The 17958-nt window shown below is 35.5% G+C and overlaps 1 protein-coding gene across 1 annotated transcript in view; it reads right to left on the bottom strand.

Moving 5' to 3' along the window:
• Window positions 1–3322: 3322 nt before the first annotated feature.
• LOC146000476 (uncharacterized) overlaps window positions 3323–17958 on the bottom strand; it is a 234248-nt gene continuing 219612 nt past the window's right edge. The window contains exon 5 of the mRNA XM_083138146.1: window positions 3323–11833. Coding sequence (XP_082994272.1) covers window positions 3406–11833 — 8428 coding nt within the window. The 3' untranslated portion in view covers window positions 3323–3405. The remainder of the gene's footprint in view (window positions 11834–17958) is intronic.

Raw genomic sequence — 17958 nt, 5'->3', positions numbered from 1 at the left:
ATAGAAGGCGAATTTTCCATCATTATTTTCATTAATTTTTCTGTATATCCTATGCTTTCTTAATTTTTGCTGTAGTGGAGATTGCACTATGTTCATTAGAGTTTTTGTTTCAATTCTGGAGCCTCAAATTATGGAAATCAAGTATATGAACAGGATGATGGACAATTTGTCTACTAGTATATTTGTTGTTGGTTATATTATTACTAGGACAGTTTATATCAGTAGTATATTGCTCCACGGAAAAAAATATCATTATGGTTCATCACTACCAAAGTTAAAGTGCTAAGCACCTCTCTGCAAAGAGATACACAGCATTGCCATAGTCATCATGTCTTCAAAAGCAGCCCAGTCCATTGTAGTATTTGTAGGAAAACACAAGTGATGCTGAATATGAGAGTTTTCCCAGTTAATTGGCGTGATGATTAATTCCTATAATCAGTTTATAGAATTTGACAACTATGGTATATATATATATATAAAGGGCTTATAGCAATAGTTGAAATTCCAGGCTTAGTTCATTGCACTGCTTCTTAGTATTTTTACCAACAGAAAAATTAACTCCATGTAATTATAATAATACTCCAAGGTATGACAGCCCTCGAAGGACCTAGGCCTATCTCCCGACTGCCAGTCTCCCTCCCACAATCCTACCTAGAGGTGTGGAGATCTTCAACCAGTAATGAGGTGACGTGAGGTCAGCACGTCGAACCACCAGCCGTTATAGGAGATATCCCTGACCGAGTTATGCTACTCACTCGTAGCTCCTCAATTTCCTCACGATGGTGGGTCCTATAGGCAGGCCGGGAACCAAGGTGGACTTGAACCCTTACCGTCCCATAGTCGGAGCCCAAAGCACAGCTACTTAGACTGTACAGCCACGGAGGAGGACCCAAGAAACTATAGCATAGAAAATTAAACAACAATTTGTATTTAATAATTTTATTTGGAATGATACAAATACATATAACAAACATAATCTAGCAATGTCATTTGGCAACTATTGTCTCATTTTTCAGATCCATATTAAACAATTCCCCAAACACTAAATAACTTGCACACAACAACTAGTGCTACTCTTTTACATGAGTGATACATAAAGTATAAGACTAATGTTTGTATAATACTGACAAATATTTACGTTTCAAGCATAAAAGAGATTCTGGAAAAGAATTGTTTTACACTTGTCATTACAAAAATTCCTACTCTTTTCCTGTACTTCAAGAAATAAAATAGTATATAATTATTCTACTAAATATACAATGTTAATCAACAATTGTTACATATTAGATCCATATATATTTTCCAAATAGCACCCTTTACAATTACAAAGTACAAAAACTGAAAGAAACAAAATATATTGATATACTGTATGAACCACTCACAAAGCTTGATATGCTACTGCTTAGAAAATAGACCAATAAATTTCAAAACTTCTTTAATGTAAAAAGATGGCAGTAAAAAACTTAAGAGGAAACACACAAAAAAGGAAGAAAAAACTATATCAATAAATATATGGTAACTTCCACCCAGATACTGAAAGAAGGAGATTAGGAAGCTAATGCTTACAATTGCAGGTCTCATGAACTAAAAGTTATGTAAAAATATGCAAATCACCAAACATTCTGCTTTACAATGTGTAAACTGAGGTTTACACATTTGCTGATGTGTTGTGTAACAATATATGTAACAATAAATATATTTATATATTTTCTTCATAATAAGTAAAGAACATATTAACAGTTTTCTCCCAGTCTTTATAGTAAAATTTGCTTCATATTGGATGTTAAAATAGCAAATCCAATTCTACCTTGTGCAACCACATACATTACAAAATAATTAATTAAAAACAGCATTAGAAGTTTCTTGCACATTCATTCAATTTTTTGCCTTCAAGTTGACACGGACTAGAATAGTTACCATTCTCTCTCCAGTTTTGCAATTTAATGTCTTTGTATTATTATTTAACACCTTGTTCTTCATAAAATGCAATTATATTCCCAATTTTTTATACTTAATTTTCCATATCTTAAAACAGAGTATTCTACAAACATATATTTGATTTCTGGTCAAAAGTATAAAAGTTTTTAACATATAGGAACATGTGTTCTTGTCATATCATGGTACAATGACCTCTGCTATTTCCTGAGTTGCATGTTGCCGTAGGTGCAAGATATTAAAGTCAATGGAAATATCTTGCAAAAATATCTGGCTGTAAAATTTTTCTTTAAAAAATTAAGTATGAAAAATTCTCATTTCGCCATTGGCACATTCTTCATTCTATTCAATCATCAATGTTCGAAGACACTGGTTGCATACAATGTGAGGTATACAAATAGCCTAACATTAAAGGATGGTAGGGCTACTCATAAGGCTACAAAACCTGAAAAAATATCTCCTCTAACATCTCTTTAATCTAACAGAGGTGCTCACAGTGTTTAGAGACTGACTGTTCACAAAGCATCATTGTTTTTACCTTATTTAATCACATTGAGTTTCTTCTTTCTCTGTAATACAATACACATGGAAACACATGTTGATAACCATGCCAAATTTATGATGAGATGACACAAGGTTTTTTACATGCAAGACAATAAATAGTCAGAGAGATGATGTTATTTCACAGCTTTTAACAATTAATAATAAATGTGTGGTGTTTAAAAATCTTAAACCAATATAATAGTGAAACCTATGAAACTTAGTATAGATATCCTTGCCCATCCTATACAAACACTATAACATTAGTCATAATGAAAAAGAGCAAATGGAAATTGGCAGTTTAATATTTACGTATTTTTACCTTCAAAGAAATGCACATATATTTAACCATATTTTCATTATATAATTTACATGGACTAAACAGAAAAACTTACATATCACACACTACACATTTACAAAGATGGTGGTGTGATTATATGTTGTCATTAACAAATATTTTACAATAGAACAACACGTAAGATAACAAAACGTAAATAAGTGCACCTTCCCAAATGAGTCGAATGCCCTTAATACAAAGATAAAATCATACATTGGGAGAAAATGCAGAACTGAAGAACTTTCACAGTAGTGAGTTTATTAGCTTTGGTAATGTCTCTTATCTGCATTTCAGTTTCTAACCTGTGTCACATTATGCTCCTTTGTAACCTAAACAATTTGTGTTTTTTATGCTTGGTTTACATGCATTTGATATATATATTTGTACTCAATAAAATATAGCCTTTTAGAACTTGCTAATATTCACTTCAATGTATATATATATATATATATATATATATATATATATATATATATATATATATATATATATATATATATATATATATATATATATATATATCTCTTTACTTGACAGATAAACTTGTCATGGTCTATGAATTCTGAATAAGCAACTGACATGGCACAGAGCAACTAATTCTCGCTTTCTTGAACCCTGTACCTAGTATTATGTACTGCTAGCATATGTGTATAGCAGCCAGAATATGATAAGAATTTATCATTACATATTGTGCAAGAAAATCTCTTGACTCCAGAATGCACAAATTCATGTTTTTGCTTTTTCCCTTCATCAGGAAATCTTTTCCCACATGTTGGACAACCAAAAGGTTTTGTTGTATGCTCTTCATAATGTTTCTCAAGTGTCTCGCTTTTATGGCATGAGAAAATACATTCTGAACACTGAAATGGTTTCAATCCTGCATTGTGTATTTTGTGCATATGAGAATTACATGACGTTTTTGTTAGGAATTTTTCTCCGCATATGGTGCATGAAAATCTCATAAGTCCTGAATGGATGATTTCATGATTTTCCAACTCAAATTGTTCTGCAAATCTCCTTCCGCAGGTTTGACAGCCGAATGGCTTTGTTAAGTGTTCTTGTGAATGCTTATCAAGTGTGTCACTCTTATGGCATGAAAAAATACATTCTGTGCACTTATACCGCTTTAATTTAGAGGGATGTACCTTGGTCATGTGTGAAGTAAAGCCAGCTTCTGTTAGGAACTTTTCGCTACATATGGTACATGAAAAATTCATTATTCCAGAATGAACAACTGCATGACTATTCAATTCAGTTTCATCACTGAACCGTTTTCCACATCTCTCACAGGCAAATGGTTTTGTGGTGTGCTCTTCAGAATGTTTTTCAAGAATTTCACTCTTATGACATGAGAACACACACTCGCTGCATTTATATGCTTTCAATCTTGTGTTATGCACTTTCGTCATATGCCTATTATAGGAAGTGTGTGTTAAAAATTCTTCACCACACAGTGTACATGAAAACCTCTTGATCCCAGAATGGATAAACTCATGATTTTTCAATTCAATTTCGTCAGTGAATCGTTTTCCACATGTTTCACAGCTAAACTGCTTTGTCCTGTGGTCTTCAACATGTTTTTCAAGTGTCTCACTCTTATGACATGAGAAAATGCATTCTTCACATTTAAATGGTCTCAACCTCTTGCTGTGCACTTTGTACATATGAGAATTGCAGCCTGTTTTTGTTAAAAACTTTTCATTACACACAGTGCAGGAAAATCTCTTGATGCCAGTGTGTATAAATTCATGATTCTTCAACTCTGCATCTTCTGCAAATCTTTTCCCACATCTTTGACAAGCAAAGTGTTTTGTTTTATGATCTTCGGCATGTTTTTCAAGTGTGTCACTCATGTGGCATGAAAAAATGCATTCATCACATTTGAAACGCTTTAATCTTTTATGGTGCGTTTGGAGCATATGTCTATTGCAACTAGTAAATGTCAGAAATTTTTCATTGCAAACAGTGCATGCAAATCGCTTGATTCCAGCATGTATATAATCATGATGTTTCAACTCCACCTCATCAATAAACCTCTTGCCACATTTTTCACAAGGAAAGGGTTTCGTCTGGTGGTCTTCTGAATGTTTATCAAGGGTTTGCTTTCCCCAACATGAAAATATACACTCTGTGCATTTAAATTTGTTTGAACTTGATTTTCCCATGCTACTTCCAGATGGTGAAGAAAAACTGTATCTAATATTGTGTTTCTTAAGCATGTGAGAATAGCAGCCACAATAGGTTAAGAATTTCTCACTGCACACAGTACAGGTAAATCTTTTGACTCCAGAGTGGACAAATTCATGGTTTTTCATTTTGCCTTCATCACTGAACCGCATCCCACAAATTTCACAAGCAAACTCCTTGTCTTTGTGGTCCTCTAAATGTTTTTCCAGTGTATCCTTCTTACGGCATGAGAAAATGCATTCTGTGCACTTGTAGGGTTTCAATTTTGTATTATGAAATTTCACCATGTGTGTGTAACAACCTTCGTATGTTAAAAACTTCTGGCTACAGGTTGTACAGGAAAACCTCTTGATTCCAGAATGAACGTATTCATGATTTTTTACTTTTCTCTTATCGCTAAATCTCCTTCCACATGTCTCACAGGCAAAATTCTTTGTGTTGTGGTCCTCATAATGTTTTTCCAGCACATCGCTGTTCTGACATGAATAAATACATTGTGAACATTTAAAAGGTTTCCTTGAATCTTGATTGCTTGTTTCAGCAACAGAACTAAATCTGGTGTTATGCTTACTAAGCATGTGGTTATAACAACCTTCATAAGACACAAATTTCTTGTCGCATTCTGTGCATGCAAATCTTTTGATTCCAGCATGTACAAGTTTATGATTCCTCAATTTCCATTTATCACTAAACCTTTTCCCACACTTCTCACAACCAAACTCTTTTGTTTTATGTTCTTCAATGTGATTCTCGAGTGTTTCACCTTTGTGACATGAGAAATTACATGCTCCACATTTGAAAGGTTTCAAACGTGTCTTGTGAACTTTAAGCATGTGATTATTACAGCTAGTTTTTGTCAAAAACTTCTCGTCACATACTGTGCATGAAAACCTCTTAACCCCGGCATGGATATAGTCATGGTTTTTCAGCTCCTCTTCATCCTCAAACCGCTTTCCACACTGGATGCAACCAAATGGTTTTGTCTGATGATCTTCAGTGTGTCTATCAAGCGTATCTTTTCGAAGACATGTGAAAACACATTCTTCACATTTATAAGGCTTCAGGGTTGTATTATGCATTTTCATCATATGCCTATTACAGCCAGTGTAGGATACAAACTTTTCGCTGCATACAGTACATGAAAATGTTTTGATTCCAGAATGGATGTACTCATGATTTTTAAGCTTCTCTTCTTCGCTAAACCTTAATCCACATTTTTCACATGGGAATTGCTTCGTTCTATGGTCATCCATATGTTTTGCAAGTGTGTCTTCCTTACGGCAAGAGAAAATACATTCCGTGCATTTAAATGGCTTTAATTTCATTCTATGTTTCTTTACCATGTGTGTGTAACAGCTTTCATATGTCATAAATGTTTGACTGCAAACTGTACATGAAAATCTCTTGATACCAGAATGAATATATTCATGGTTTTTCACTTTCCTCTTGTCAGCAAATCTCCTTCCACATGTTTCACAAGCAAAGGCCTTTGTCTTGTGGTCTTCGTAGTGCTTCTCAAGTGCATCATTACTTTGGCATGAGTAAATGCATTCGGCGCATTTAAAAGGCTTGCGTGAATCATCATTACCAGCATCTGTAACAGAGCTAAACCTTGTGTTATGTTTGCTACGCATGTGGCTGTAACAGCCATTGTAAGTTGCAAAACTCTCATCACATTCTGTGCAAGAGAATCTTTTGACTCTAGAATGAACAGGTTTATGATTTCTTAACTTCCATTTATCACTGAATCGTTTTCCACATTTTTCACAGCCAAACTCTTTGGTTTTGTGTTCTTCAATGTGATTTTCAAGTGTTTCACCTTTATGGCACGAAAAGTTGCACGCTCCACATTTGAAAGGTTTCAGGCTGGTATTATGCATTTTAAGCATGTGGTTGTTGCAGCTAGTTTTCGTCAAAAACTTTTCATCACACACAGTGCATGAAAATCTCTTGATTCCTGCATGGATGTAGTCATGGTTTCTTAGTTCCTCTTCATCTTCAAATCGCTTCCCACATTGGACACAACCAAATGCTTTTGTTTGATGATCTTCGGAGTGTCTCTCAAGCGTCTCTTTACGAAGACATGCAAATACACATTCTCCACACTTGTAAGGTTTCAAGGTTGTGTTATGCATTTTCATCATATGCCTGTTGCAGCCAGAATATGACAAAAATTTTTCACTGCAAATAGTACATGAGAAGGTCTTGATTCCAGAATGAATAACTTCATGATTTTTCAGCTTTTCTTCCTCAATGAATCTCAAACCACATATTTCACATGAATAAGGCTTTGTTTTGTGGTCTTCTAGATGCTTCTCTAACGTATCTTCTTTACGACACGAGAAAATACAGTCGCTGCACTTAAAAGGTTTTGATTTCATTTTATGCACTTTCACCATATGAGTGTAGCAGCCATCGTAAGTTAAAAATGTCTGGTTACACACAGTGCAGGAAAAGTTCTTGATTCCTGAATGAACAGGTTCATGATTTTTCACTTTTCTCATGTCACTAAACCGCTTTCCACATTTTTCACAAGCATATTTCTTTGTTTTGTGGTCCTCTGTATGCTTTTCCAGTGCTTCACTTGTTTGGCATGAGTAGATGCATTCTAAACATTTGTATGGTTTCTCTGGTTTTTGAGCACATACTTTTGTTTCATGTTTCTTGAGCATGTGATTGTAATAGCCATCATATGTTACAAAGCTTTCCCCGCATTCTGCACAAGAATATCGCTTCACTCGCATATGGACATACTCATGGTTTTGCATTTTTGTCTCATCGTCAAATCTCTTCCCACATTTGTCACAAGCAAACTGCTTTGTTCTGTGTTCCTCAATGTGATTCTCAAGTGTATCACTTTTATGGCATGAGAAATTGCATTCAGTACATTTGAAAGGTTTCAATCTGATGTGATGAAACTTTAGCATGTGGTTGTTGCAGCTGGTTTTAGTTAAAAATTTCTCATCACATTCTGTACATGCAAATCTCTTTATCCCAGCATGGATATATTCATGGTTTTTCAATTCAGTTTCTTCATCAAACCTTCTACCACATATTTCACAAGAAAACTGCTTTGTTTTGTGATCTTCATAATGTTTGTCTAGTGATTCTCGCTTGTGACATGAGAAAATGCATTCTTCACATTTGAAAGGTTTCATAGTCTTCTTGTGTGCTTCCATCATATGTCTGCTACAGCTTGTTTTTGTTAAAAATTTCTCACCACAAACAGTGCAAGCAAACTTCTTTATACCAGCATGAATAAATTCATGGCTTTTCAGATCAGTTTGTTCAGTGAACCTTCTGCCACATTTTTGACAAGCATATTGTTTTGTTTTGTGATCTTCAGAGTGCTTTTCCAGCGTTTCACGCTTGTGACATGAGAAGATGCATTCTTCACATTTGAAAGGTTTCACACTTGTGTTGTGGATTTCCAACATGTGCTTGTTACGACGAGTTTTGGTTACGAACTTTTCTCCACACATGGTACATCCAAATTTCTTAATTATGGAATGAATATAATCATGATTCATCAACTCAGGTTCTTCAGTAAATCTCTTTCCACACTTCTCACAAGCGAACAGTTTAGTTTCATGTTCGCTTGTGTGATTATCAAGCGTATCTTTACGAAGACATGTGAAAATGCATTGTTCACATTTATAAGGTTTCAGAGTTGTGTTATGCATTTTAAGCATATGTTTATTACAGCCAGTATAAGACAAGAATTTTTCATCACATATTCTACATGAGAATGTCTTGATTCCAGAATGAATGACCTCATGATTTTTCAGCTTTTCCTCCTCAATGAACCTCAATCCACATTTTTCACAGGCAAACTGTTTTGTCACATGATCCTCCATATGTTTTGCAAGTGTGTCTTCCTTACGACAAGCAAAAATACATTCTGTACATTTATAAGGCTTCAATTTCATGTTGTGACTTTTGGCCATGTGAGTATAATAACCATCGTAAGTCATGAACCTTTGGCTACATACAAAACATGAAAATCTCTTAATTCCAGAATGGATAAACTCATGATTTTTCACCTTCCTCTTGTCACCGAATCGTTTCCCACATTTTTCACAGGCAAAGGGTTTTGTTTTGTGGTCCTCAATATGCTTCTCAAGTGCTTCACTACTCTGGCATGAATAAACACATTCCCCACACTTATAAGGCTTTTGGATTCTTTGCGAGCTTGTTAGCGTAACAGAGCTAAATCTTGTATTGTGCTTCCTAAGCATGTGGTTGTAACAGCCATCATATGTGACAAAATTTTCGTTGCAAATCGTACATGAAAATCTCTTTACTTCTGAATGGATAAGTTCATGACTTTTCATGTTAGCTTTGCTGAGGAACCTTTTTCCACATTTCTCACAGGAAAACTGTTTGGTTTCATGTTCTATTGTATGTTTGGTAAGTGTGTCTTTGTTGCTGCATACATATACACATAAAGTGCAATTGTACGACTTCTTGAAACTGCTCGAGGGTGATCGCACTGTACGTTCTACTTCTGGAGTGCTGAAGCTGTACCTGGTGTTATGTTTCTTAAGCATGTGTGAATAACATGCACCATATGAAAAGAATTCTTTGCTGCACACAGTACATGAAAATCTTTTGACTCCAGAATGAACTACTTCATGGTTCTTCAGTTTTGACTCATCACCAAATCTTTTCCCACACTGGTCACACCCAAAAGGTTTTGTTCGGTGCTCCTCTGAGTGCTTGTCGAGTGTCTCCATTTGCCGGCATGAGAAAACACATTCCATGCATTGATACTGTTGCCTGCTTACAGGTGATTTCTCCAACATATTCACACTTGCAGGAGAAACGAAGCTATACCGTGTGTTATGTTTTTTGAGCATATGTGAATAGCAGCCTCCATATGTCCAGAATTTTTCACTGCAAAGAGTACATGCAAAGTTCTTTACTCCACTATGAAGAAGTCTATGGCGTTTTATGGATACTGGGTTATTGAACCTCTTTCCACATATTTTGCATGAATAGGCTTTTGTTCTATGGTCTCTGATATGAGTGTTAAGTGCATCAGGTGTGAAACATATGTAAATGCATTCTGGACACTTATAATGTCTTTTTGTTACTGGTGGCTGTGGCTGAAGCACATGCTCAGGATTAACTGTTAGCACTGCCCCAGCTGCAAGTTCAGTCTTGACTGTTGCTAAGTTTATATTGGGATATCCACTTATATGCCAGCAAACATTTGTTGGATCGGTATAAATTTGGTTGCAAATTACACAAGAGTATCCACTAGTTTCAGCACTAGCAGTTTGGTCCTCATTTATCTCCAATGACATGTGGTTTATATCTATATTACCCTTCATATCTTCCAAAGTACTCTCTACCTGAAAATCAGGAACCATTAATGGATTAATTTCATAGCTATCATCTTCTACATTGTCATGCTCAATGATATCAGGTTCTACTTTAATAAGGCTAAGTGCAGTTTCATCTTGTAATGATTCTGTGTCTTCAATTTCAGTTTTTATGACAGGGATTTCTTCATCTTCTTCAATGTCAGTGCTGATGTTCTGGTGTCGTTTTACAGCTCGAGGTACCTTGTAATAGTGTACATCTAACATGTGCAACTGTAAGCTTCCAACGGTCACAAATTTCACATGGCAGAAACAACACATCCATGGCTTGGGAATATCCTTGTTGTGGGTATGCAAGTGATTCTTGAACATGGATATTTTGCAGAAACACTTTGTACACTGAGAACATCCATACGGCATCATGTCGTCGTGACTCAGAATGTGCTGCTTTAGGCTTCTGTAGGTATCCACTCTCTTACTGCACAACTTGCAAGCAGGAATCTTTAAGCATTTGTGACGAAGAAGGTCATGCTTACGCTGGAATGCATCTTCGCAAAATTCACACTTGTAGTTTACTTTCTGCAAGGGAGGTGGTGTTCGCGTAACCATTACATTCTCACTGCTTACAAAGACAGGATCTTTTGGTATTTCATCTTGGGGTTGTGTACTGCGCAGAAGTTCCTCTGGAACTGGTGCACTACACATTAACTCTTCTGAGTAATTCACCTCTCTACGTTGCCTTTTACTTCTTCTCTTTGTTCCTGTATCATTGTCACTATTTGACTTCTGTTCTTCGGGTGCAGATCGCTTCCTCTGTTTTTGTGGTGGTGCACAACCTAGATTTGAAGCAGATAAAAAGTCTACACTGACAAATTCAAACACAGGTGCATCTTCTGGTTCCTGCTTTATGTGCAGAACACTTACTGGATTTGCCGATTTAATATTTTCTTCAATGATTTGAATCGCATTCTCTTCCATATTTTGGTGAGCAGTATCGTCCACATTTTGTTGAACAGGATCTTTCATATTTTGTGGAATTGTATCTTCAATGTTTTGTTCAAAGGGTTTCTCAGTGTTTTGTTGAAGAGGTCCTTCAATGTTTTGTTGAAAAGGTCCTTCAATGTTCTGATGAAAAGGTCCGTCAATGTTTTGTTGAAAAGGTCCGTCAATGTTTTGTTGAAAAGATCCTTCAATGTTTTGTTGAAAAGATCCTTCAATGTTTTGTTGAAAAGATCCTTCAATGTTTTGTTGAACAGATCCTTCAATGTTTTGTTGAAAAGATCCTTCAATGTTTTGTTGAAAAGGTCCTTCAATGTTCTGATGAAAATGTCCTTCAATGTTTTGTTGAAAAGATTCTTCCGTGTTTTGTTCAAAAGATTCTTCAATGTTTGATTGGACATTTTCTTCAATGTGCTGATCAATGTTGTCTTCTTCTACATTTTGTTCAGCATTATCTCCAGTGCTGCTCTGTGGGGATGGAATTGTTGCCTCTTTGTTTGTATCCAAACTGAAAATGAAAATAAGGGTTAAAATTACTCAACTTTTTCATCCAAAACATTTTATTTCTAAATGTAAGTACTACAGTACTCTAGCCAAAAGCACAATCATGTACTAGAACCAACTTCAAGTATACAGAATTGAATTTGACACATAAAATGCACTTAACAATGCAACAGCAACTTTATTATCAGATTCAACAGGTTTTAAGAAAACTGCAGGGAAACTTGAGTATATGCTAAAATGCAGGATTTCCAAAAACACCATAGATAATTGTATCTAAAAAATGTTAACATACCCAAAATATGGGAAAATGTTTTACAGTATTACAAGGTAAAATCTTCTTGTGTAGGTGTTGCATAAAAACTGAAACCAAGTCTAGACACCATGAAAGTTCTCACCAGGATTTTATTCTTATAAAATTATTTGCAAGTAAATTCAGCATAATTCAAACCAATACATGAAGGTTTAAATGTCAAAATGTAAAGAATTAAAAAGTTGTTTCAATAAAATAACAACATTGTTAAATATGTTAACCATCAGTGTTGCCATCGAGTAGATATTGCATAGGACATTTTTTATGCAGCTGACAGAAGCAAAGAGGTAACACGCTACTCTGAAGAGGTAACACGGGGAGATTGCGCCAGTGTAAGGAAAGAGCAGGGTATGACTTTCGGACAGTGTAATACAGAGTTATTCATACACCAGTTTATGGGCCCTGTTACCCGTCAGGCCTGCCAGTGTTATCACTTTAGATTGGCAGAGAAGAGCTAAATCCCACCTGAAATGGGGATACTATTTCTATGAAGCAACTAGAGCTAGACTGCCATGCCAAGGCTGGATTTAAATACAACTGAGACCGGTTAGATAATAGACAAAGAGATAGTTCCTTGGTGCGATTTGTGATTTGGACAAATCTTGCTCCAAAATATTAAGTTGGCAAAAACACTACATACAGCTGGGCTTCCCTTCTAAATTGACTGTCGCTGGAGGAGCAGAGTTCTGTCATCTGCTCACCACACAAATGTGAAACTGACTAGATAAAAGTGTGGTTCTTCTTCTTCTTCCCCTTTGAATCTCATTGCAAAGAAACAGAGATGATGGAAGAATTGACAAGGGTCCACCACTATTCATTGTCTCATGAGTTCATGAGTGGTAGTTATTTCTAGGAGTGTGTTTGTGGCTAAATCACTGAGCACATTGCAAATAAGAAAGAAATGAACAAAAATCTAGATTAGGCATTTTTTCTTGCGAGGATGGGGGCAATGATAACATCTAGCAGGCACAATTGTTGTACTGAGTGTTATACACTCTTGGATGCATGTGTGTACTAATACAAGTTTTAAAACTATACTTTAATATTAAGAGCTATTAGGTGACTCATGTATAACATTTAGACACCAGAACTGACAAATTAGTTGCCAAAACAAGATTTAAAAGCAAAAAGGTATATGCATTTAATGCAGAAAGGAGGGGGGGGAGGTTATCCATGCAATAAAATGGCAACATTGAAATATTAAAACAGAAAATAAACACATGACATAGCATGAGTGATGCTGCTGTCACGTTAGAGGTCTTAAATACAATCAAGGCTAATACATTCTTTGTTGTTCATTATCAACTTGCAGCATGTAGTCATTAATAGTCATGAACAAGCTGGATAACTATAAATTTGATGGCTAAAGATATGTAATGGGAATGGATGATATTCATCTGGACGTCATCAGTTTCATCACTCAGCGTACTTTGGGAAGAAATCGGGAAATAAATTCACGTGTGTTAAGGAAAGCATATGAGAAGTATTCTTACAGCGAGAAAATTTGCATTTCACCATTTTGCAGTTTTCATTATTTCTGTAGGGCTTCCAAAAATGTAGTGTAAATTACTCATATAATCATATCATCATACCATGGAATTACTTCGGCAAAGATCATATGCACAATGCATACCTGGCATGTTTACAACACGTATCTGATCTGTTTGCCAGAAATATAGCACAATAAATTGTGGAGGAAGTTGTTTGTTGAATATCATCCATTACCCATTTGTCTGATAAGTAAAAATAAAATAGTCTATTCTTCTTCTTAAAAGATTTAAGATAACACCATGATTCAAAATTAAAGAATGGGAGAATTTAATCTATGCTGTTTAACCCTTAACTAATGTCATGAAAAAATGTTACACTACTGATGTCGTGAGTCAACTTGACCCTTATTTTTCAAAATTCAATAAAACAAAATTTGTCGATCCTGAAATCAACTGTAACACATATTCTTAATATTTGGTCCTTTATTTATTCACTCTAAATGAACAATGTAAATAAGACCTTACAATCAGGTTCACTTTGATTATTATTGAAATGTCTGTTTAAAATCTTCCATCTAAATGTCATATAATATAAGAAGTAAGCGAGTTACTAAAGATATATCCGAGAAAATTACTTGTAAATGTTCTATTAATTTCGGTGACCTCTGGAACCATCCACTTGGGAACTCGATGCTTTACTGTTAGGTTGACTTCCGGTTCCTGTTTCCTCGACTACTGCTAGGGGTGCTGGTGTAGCCATTTCATTTGCTCCACGTGATGGGTTTGAGCTGTTGTAATAATGGGAGCCGAACATGATGACCCTGACCGCTGTCAATATTCAGCTCGTGCGGAAAGTGCATAATTGCATAATCGATTAGGGTGTGCGATAAATGCCTAACTGAAACTTTTTGGATCCTGTGTTTGTTGAACTTGAGGTGCTTTGCTAGTCCGGTAGTGCCCTAATCGACACCAAAATCAAAGAGACACATGCAATTATGCACTTTACGAACGAGCTGAATATTGACAGCGGTCAGGCTCATGTTTGGCTCCCCCTATTACAACAGCTCAAACCCATCGTGCGCAACAGACGAAATGGCTACACCAGCACCCGTAGCGGTAGTTGAGGAAAGAACAACAGGAACCGGAAGTTAACCTAACAGTAAAACATGGAGTTCCCAAGTGGATGGTGGCAGAGGTCACCGAAATTAATAGAACATTTACAAGTAACTTTCGCCGATGTATCTTTCATTTACGTCTTATATTATCAACTGCGTTGTTTATTCCCCTCAACATGAACTAAATGACATGTTCATGAAATCTCCTAAAAATATATTAAGAAACAAAAAAATATTTGTTGTACTTAAATAGTGTCGTAGGTCCACTGGACCCCACCAAGTCTCACAACCTCACCTTGAACTCACGAGAAAAGCACGCTCGTTCTCATGTGAGTACTTCAGCAAACTAGCGGAAGGTACTGAGAAGCGCAGTGTGCTGCAGCGCACCCAGCTGCGCATACCAACGTTCAAATATTCAATATGGGTCCAGTGGACCCAAGACACTAGTTAAGGGTTAAATATATGTGTGATGCCAAAAACAAGAATTAACATAGTTTGTACAGTAGGATGCACAAGTATTGCTCGATGCTTTGTCCATGGCTGTTTTCCTTAATTTTCCCCTTGCGTCCTACACATTTTTAAGCAATAGACTCTTACATATTCTGGTACAGAGGTCTTTACCGACTTGTTTGGCATTTTGTTCCAATTCTTGAATCTCTCATTTGCTAAAACTAAGAGATTTGCCGTATTGGCCCGAATATAAGCTGCACATTTTATCCAAATTTCAATTGTGAAATATTATTCGCGGCCTTAAAAAAATATGACATTTCATCAAATCATATGCTGTTAAAAATGTGCTGATTTCTCATTTTAAATAATGATAATGCAACAATAGGATTGTAGATACCATAATGTTATCCAACAATAGCATTGTTGTTTCTAATTGGGCATTGTAAAAACTGTCGGCATTCTTGATAATGGTCGCTTTGATTTTATTAAGATTGTGATCATTTCTACTGAAGTGGATCTACAGGTTTGTTGCCAATATGAACGATCGTGTGGAGAAAAAACATCATCAAGCCTGGAAATAAGGCGTAGTTACGATGCAATTTCAAACTGCAAAGCACAAGCAACAGAGAGGCCGGAAGGAAATATGGACTTGACAAATCTAATGTGCGACGTTGGGTTGCTGCTGAAGAGAAACTGAAAAGTGCACTTTCAACGAGAAGATCTTTCAAGGGACCAAACCGTGCCAAACATCCGGAACTGGTTACTGGCATTTTCTTTTCTTCCCTCGGCTTATATTCGAGCCAATATGGTAATATGGTGATGAGCAACTTGCTTGGTAATACTTATTCATCCATCCCATTGTACCAAGTGTTGTTTCATTACATTTGTAATGTCCTCATTCATGGTGACCAACATGAATGATTTAGAATAATTAATTATAATCCACAACAGGATGTAGTGATTTTGCTGTTACCATTCACTCTTCTCTACATTTCACAATATAAGTAAATGTAAATATTAAATAAATTACAAGTTTATTGCTTAATGTGTATGTGCTTGCTGCCTTTGTACATTGTAGTATTGGAAAAATCTCTTCTGTTTCTATTGAATGATTGTTTATAAATCAAAATTGTACATTACTACTCTGCATATCTTTTGTATTCTGTGCACAATATTACATTATCATTAATATATTCTATTGTCAGAATTATAAATGCTAAAACACAGGTTACTTGAAATGCTTCATTGTGGAGTACTGTCTGCTAAAAAAAAAAAACCTATTAGACTTGAGTTTTGGAAGCATTTACATGACATTTCTGTCTAAGTTGTTCTGCACATAAATGTAAAAATGAAAATTTTCAGACCAGAAAATTAGGGCAATTAGTGCACAGGTACATGTGTGTAAATGGGTCACTGTACTTAGCTACAAATAACACTTAGAATTCCACATATAACCAAGTATTTCCAGAAAACTAGATTATTTTAATGCATAGGCTCTACTCTTAATTAAAGGTAATAATAGCATTTTGTGCACACAACAAATTCAAAAATTTTCTCTTTGTAGAAAACTTATTATGTAACAATAAAAGTTAAAATGACACAACCATTTGGAATTACAAAGGAAGGTTTTAAAGAAAAACAAGTATAAAAATATTTAGTACAGTAATAACCTAGTCATATGCCAAGGTATGGTAGTAAAATAGCACTTGTTTTGCATGGTAAAAAACAAGAGCAACAGATCATTGGCGAATTTAGAGGAAGTGTAGGAAGGGGGATGGTTTGTAACTTTTTAGCTATCCAACTCAAGATAACTTTAGTATTTATAATTACAAAATAAAAAAATCTCCTTAATACATAACATTGTTACAAAAAGTCTTTCAAATAAGTGCAAAATGTAGTACGAAAATTCCATTTTGCAGATAAGCAAAAACTAAAAATTGATTTTGAGTATGATTTCCTTCGAGGTTTGCTTCACCATTTAGTTGTTTAGAGAAATATTTTTTCCCCTTAATGAAAAGTTTAAATTTATATTTTTGTCTATGTCTTCGACATTCAGGATCACTGTGTGTTGGTTTCATCACCATTTCATCATTCATTATCAACAGGTAGGAGAGTGACCTAAAATACCCAAAATAGAAATAAATAGAACAGTTTCTAATGTTCCAGTTGCCCAGTACATGTTGGGCCAGTAACTATTCAAGGACTTGGTATTTGGTTGTGGTAAAATTAAATTTTACTTGCACTAAAGATAATGTCTTGAAAACAAAATTTGATTGATTGTTTTTTAAAGTATGGGCACATATACACATAGGCTATTTATATCTGCCAAACAGTACAGGGATACGCCCCTTAACCTGAAATTGAGGATAAGATCCCAATGATACCTGTATCCTAATTAAAAGCTAAGGCTGTAAAGGTGTACTCAGCACACACAGATATAATACGGCACAACATGGACCCAGGTGCCAGAGTCCCGTCTTCCACCAAAAATGCAGTTAATATGGTGCACTGCATGGACAAGGTTGCTATCAGCAAATCACCCCTTACAATCCAGAATATAATTAGAGGCTTTGCAAGCACTGAGATAAATCATATCAACGTAGTCTTCTTGTAATCAAGGGGTCCTGGGTTCGATTCCCGGTGCAGACACATAGTGGTTCAGATCCCACTTTAAACTGTAGGTCGTCCTGATTAGCCTTACTGTGCATAAATTGGACTTGAAACAACAAATCAATCAATCATATAAAGAAGACACCATGGCAGG

This window comes from Lepisma saccharinum, chromosome 16 (assembly GCF_977018435.1).
Source record: "Lepisma saccharinum chromosome 16, izLepSacc3.1, whole genome shotgun sequence".
NCBI lineage: Eukaryota > Metazoa > Arthropoda > Insecta > Zygentoma > Lepismatidae > Lepisma > Lepisma saccharinum.
Note: the sequence above shows the minus strand (reverse complement) of the source record. Positions and strands in the feature narration are given on the sequence as shown.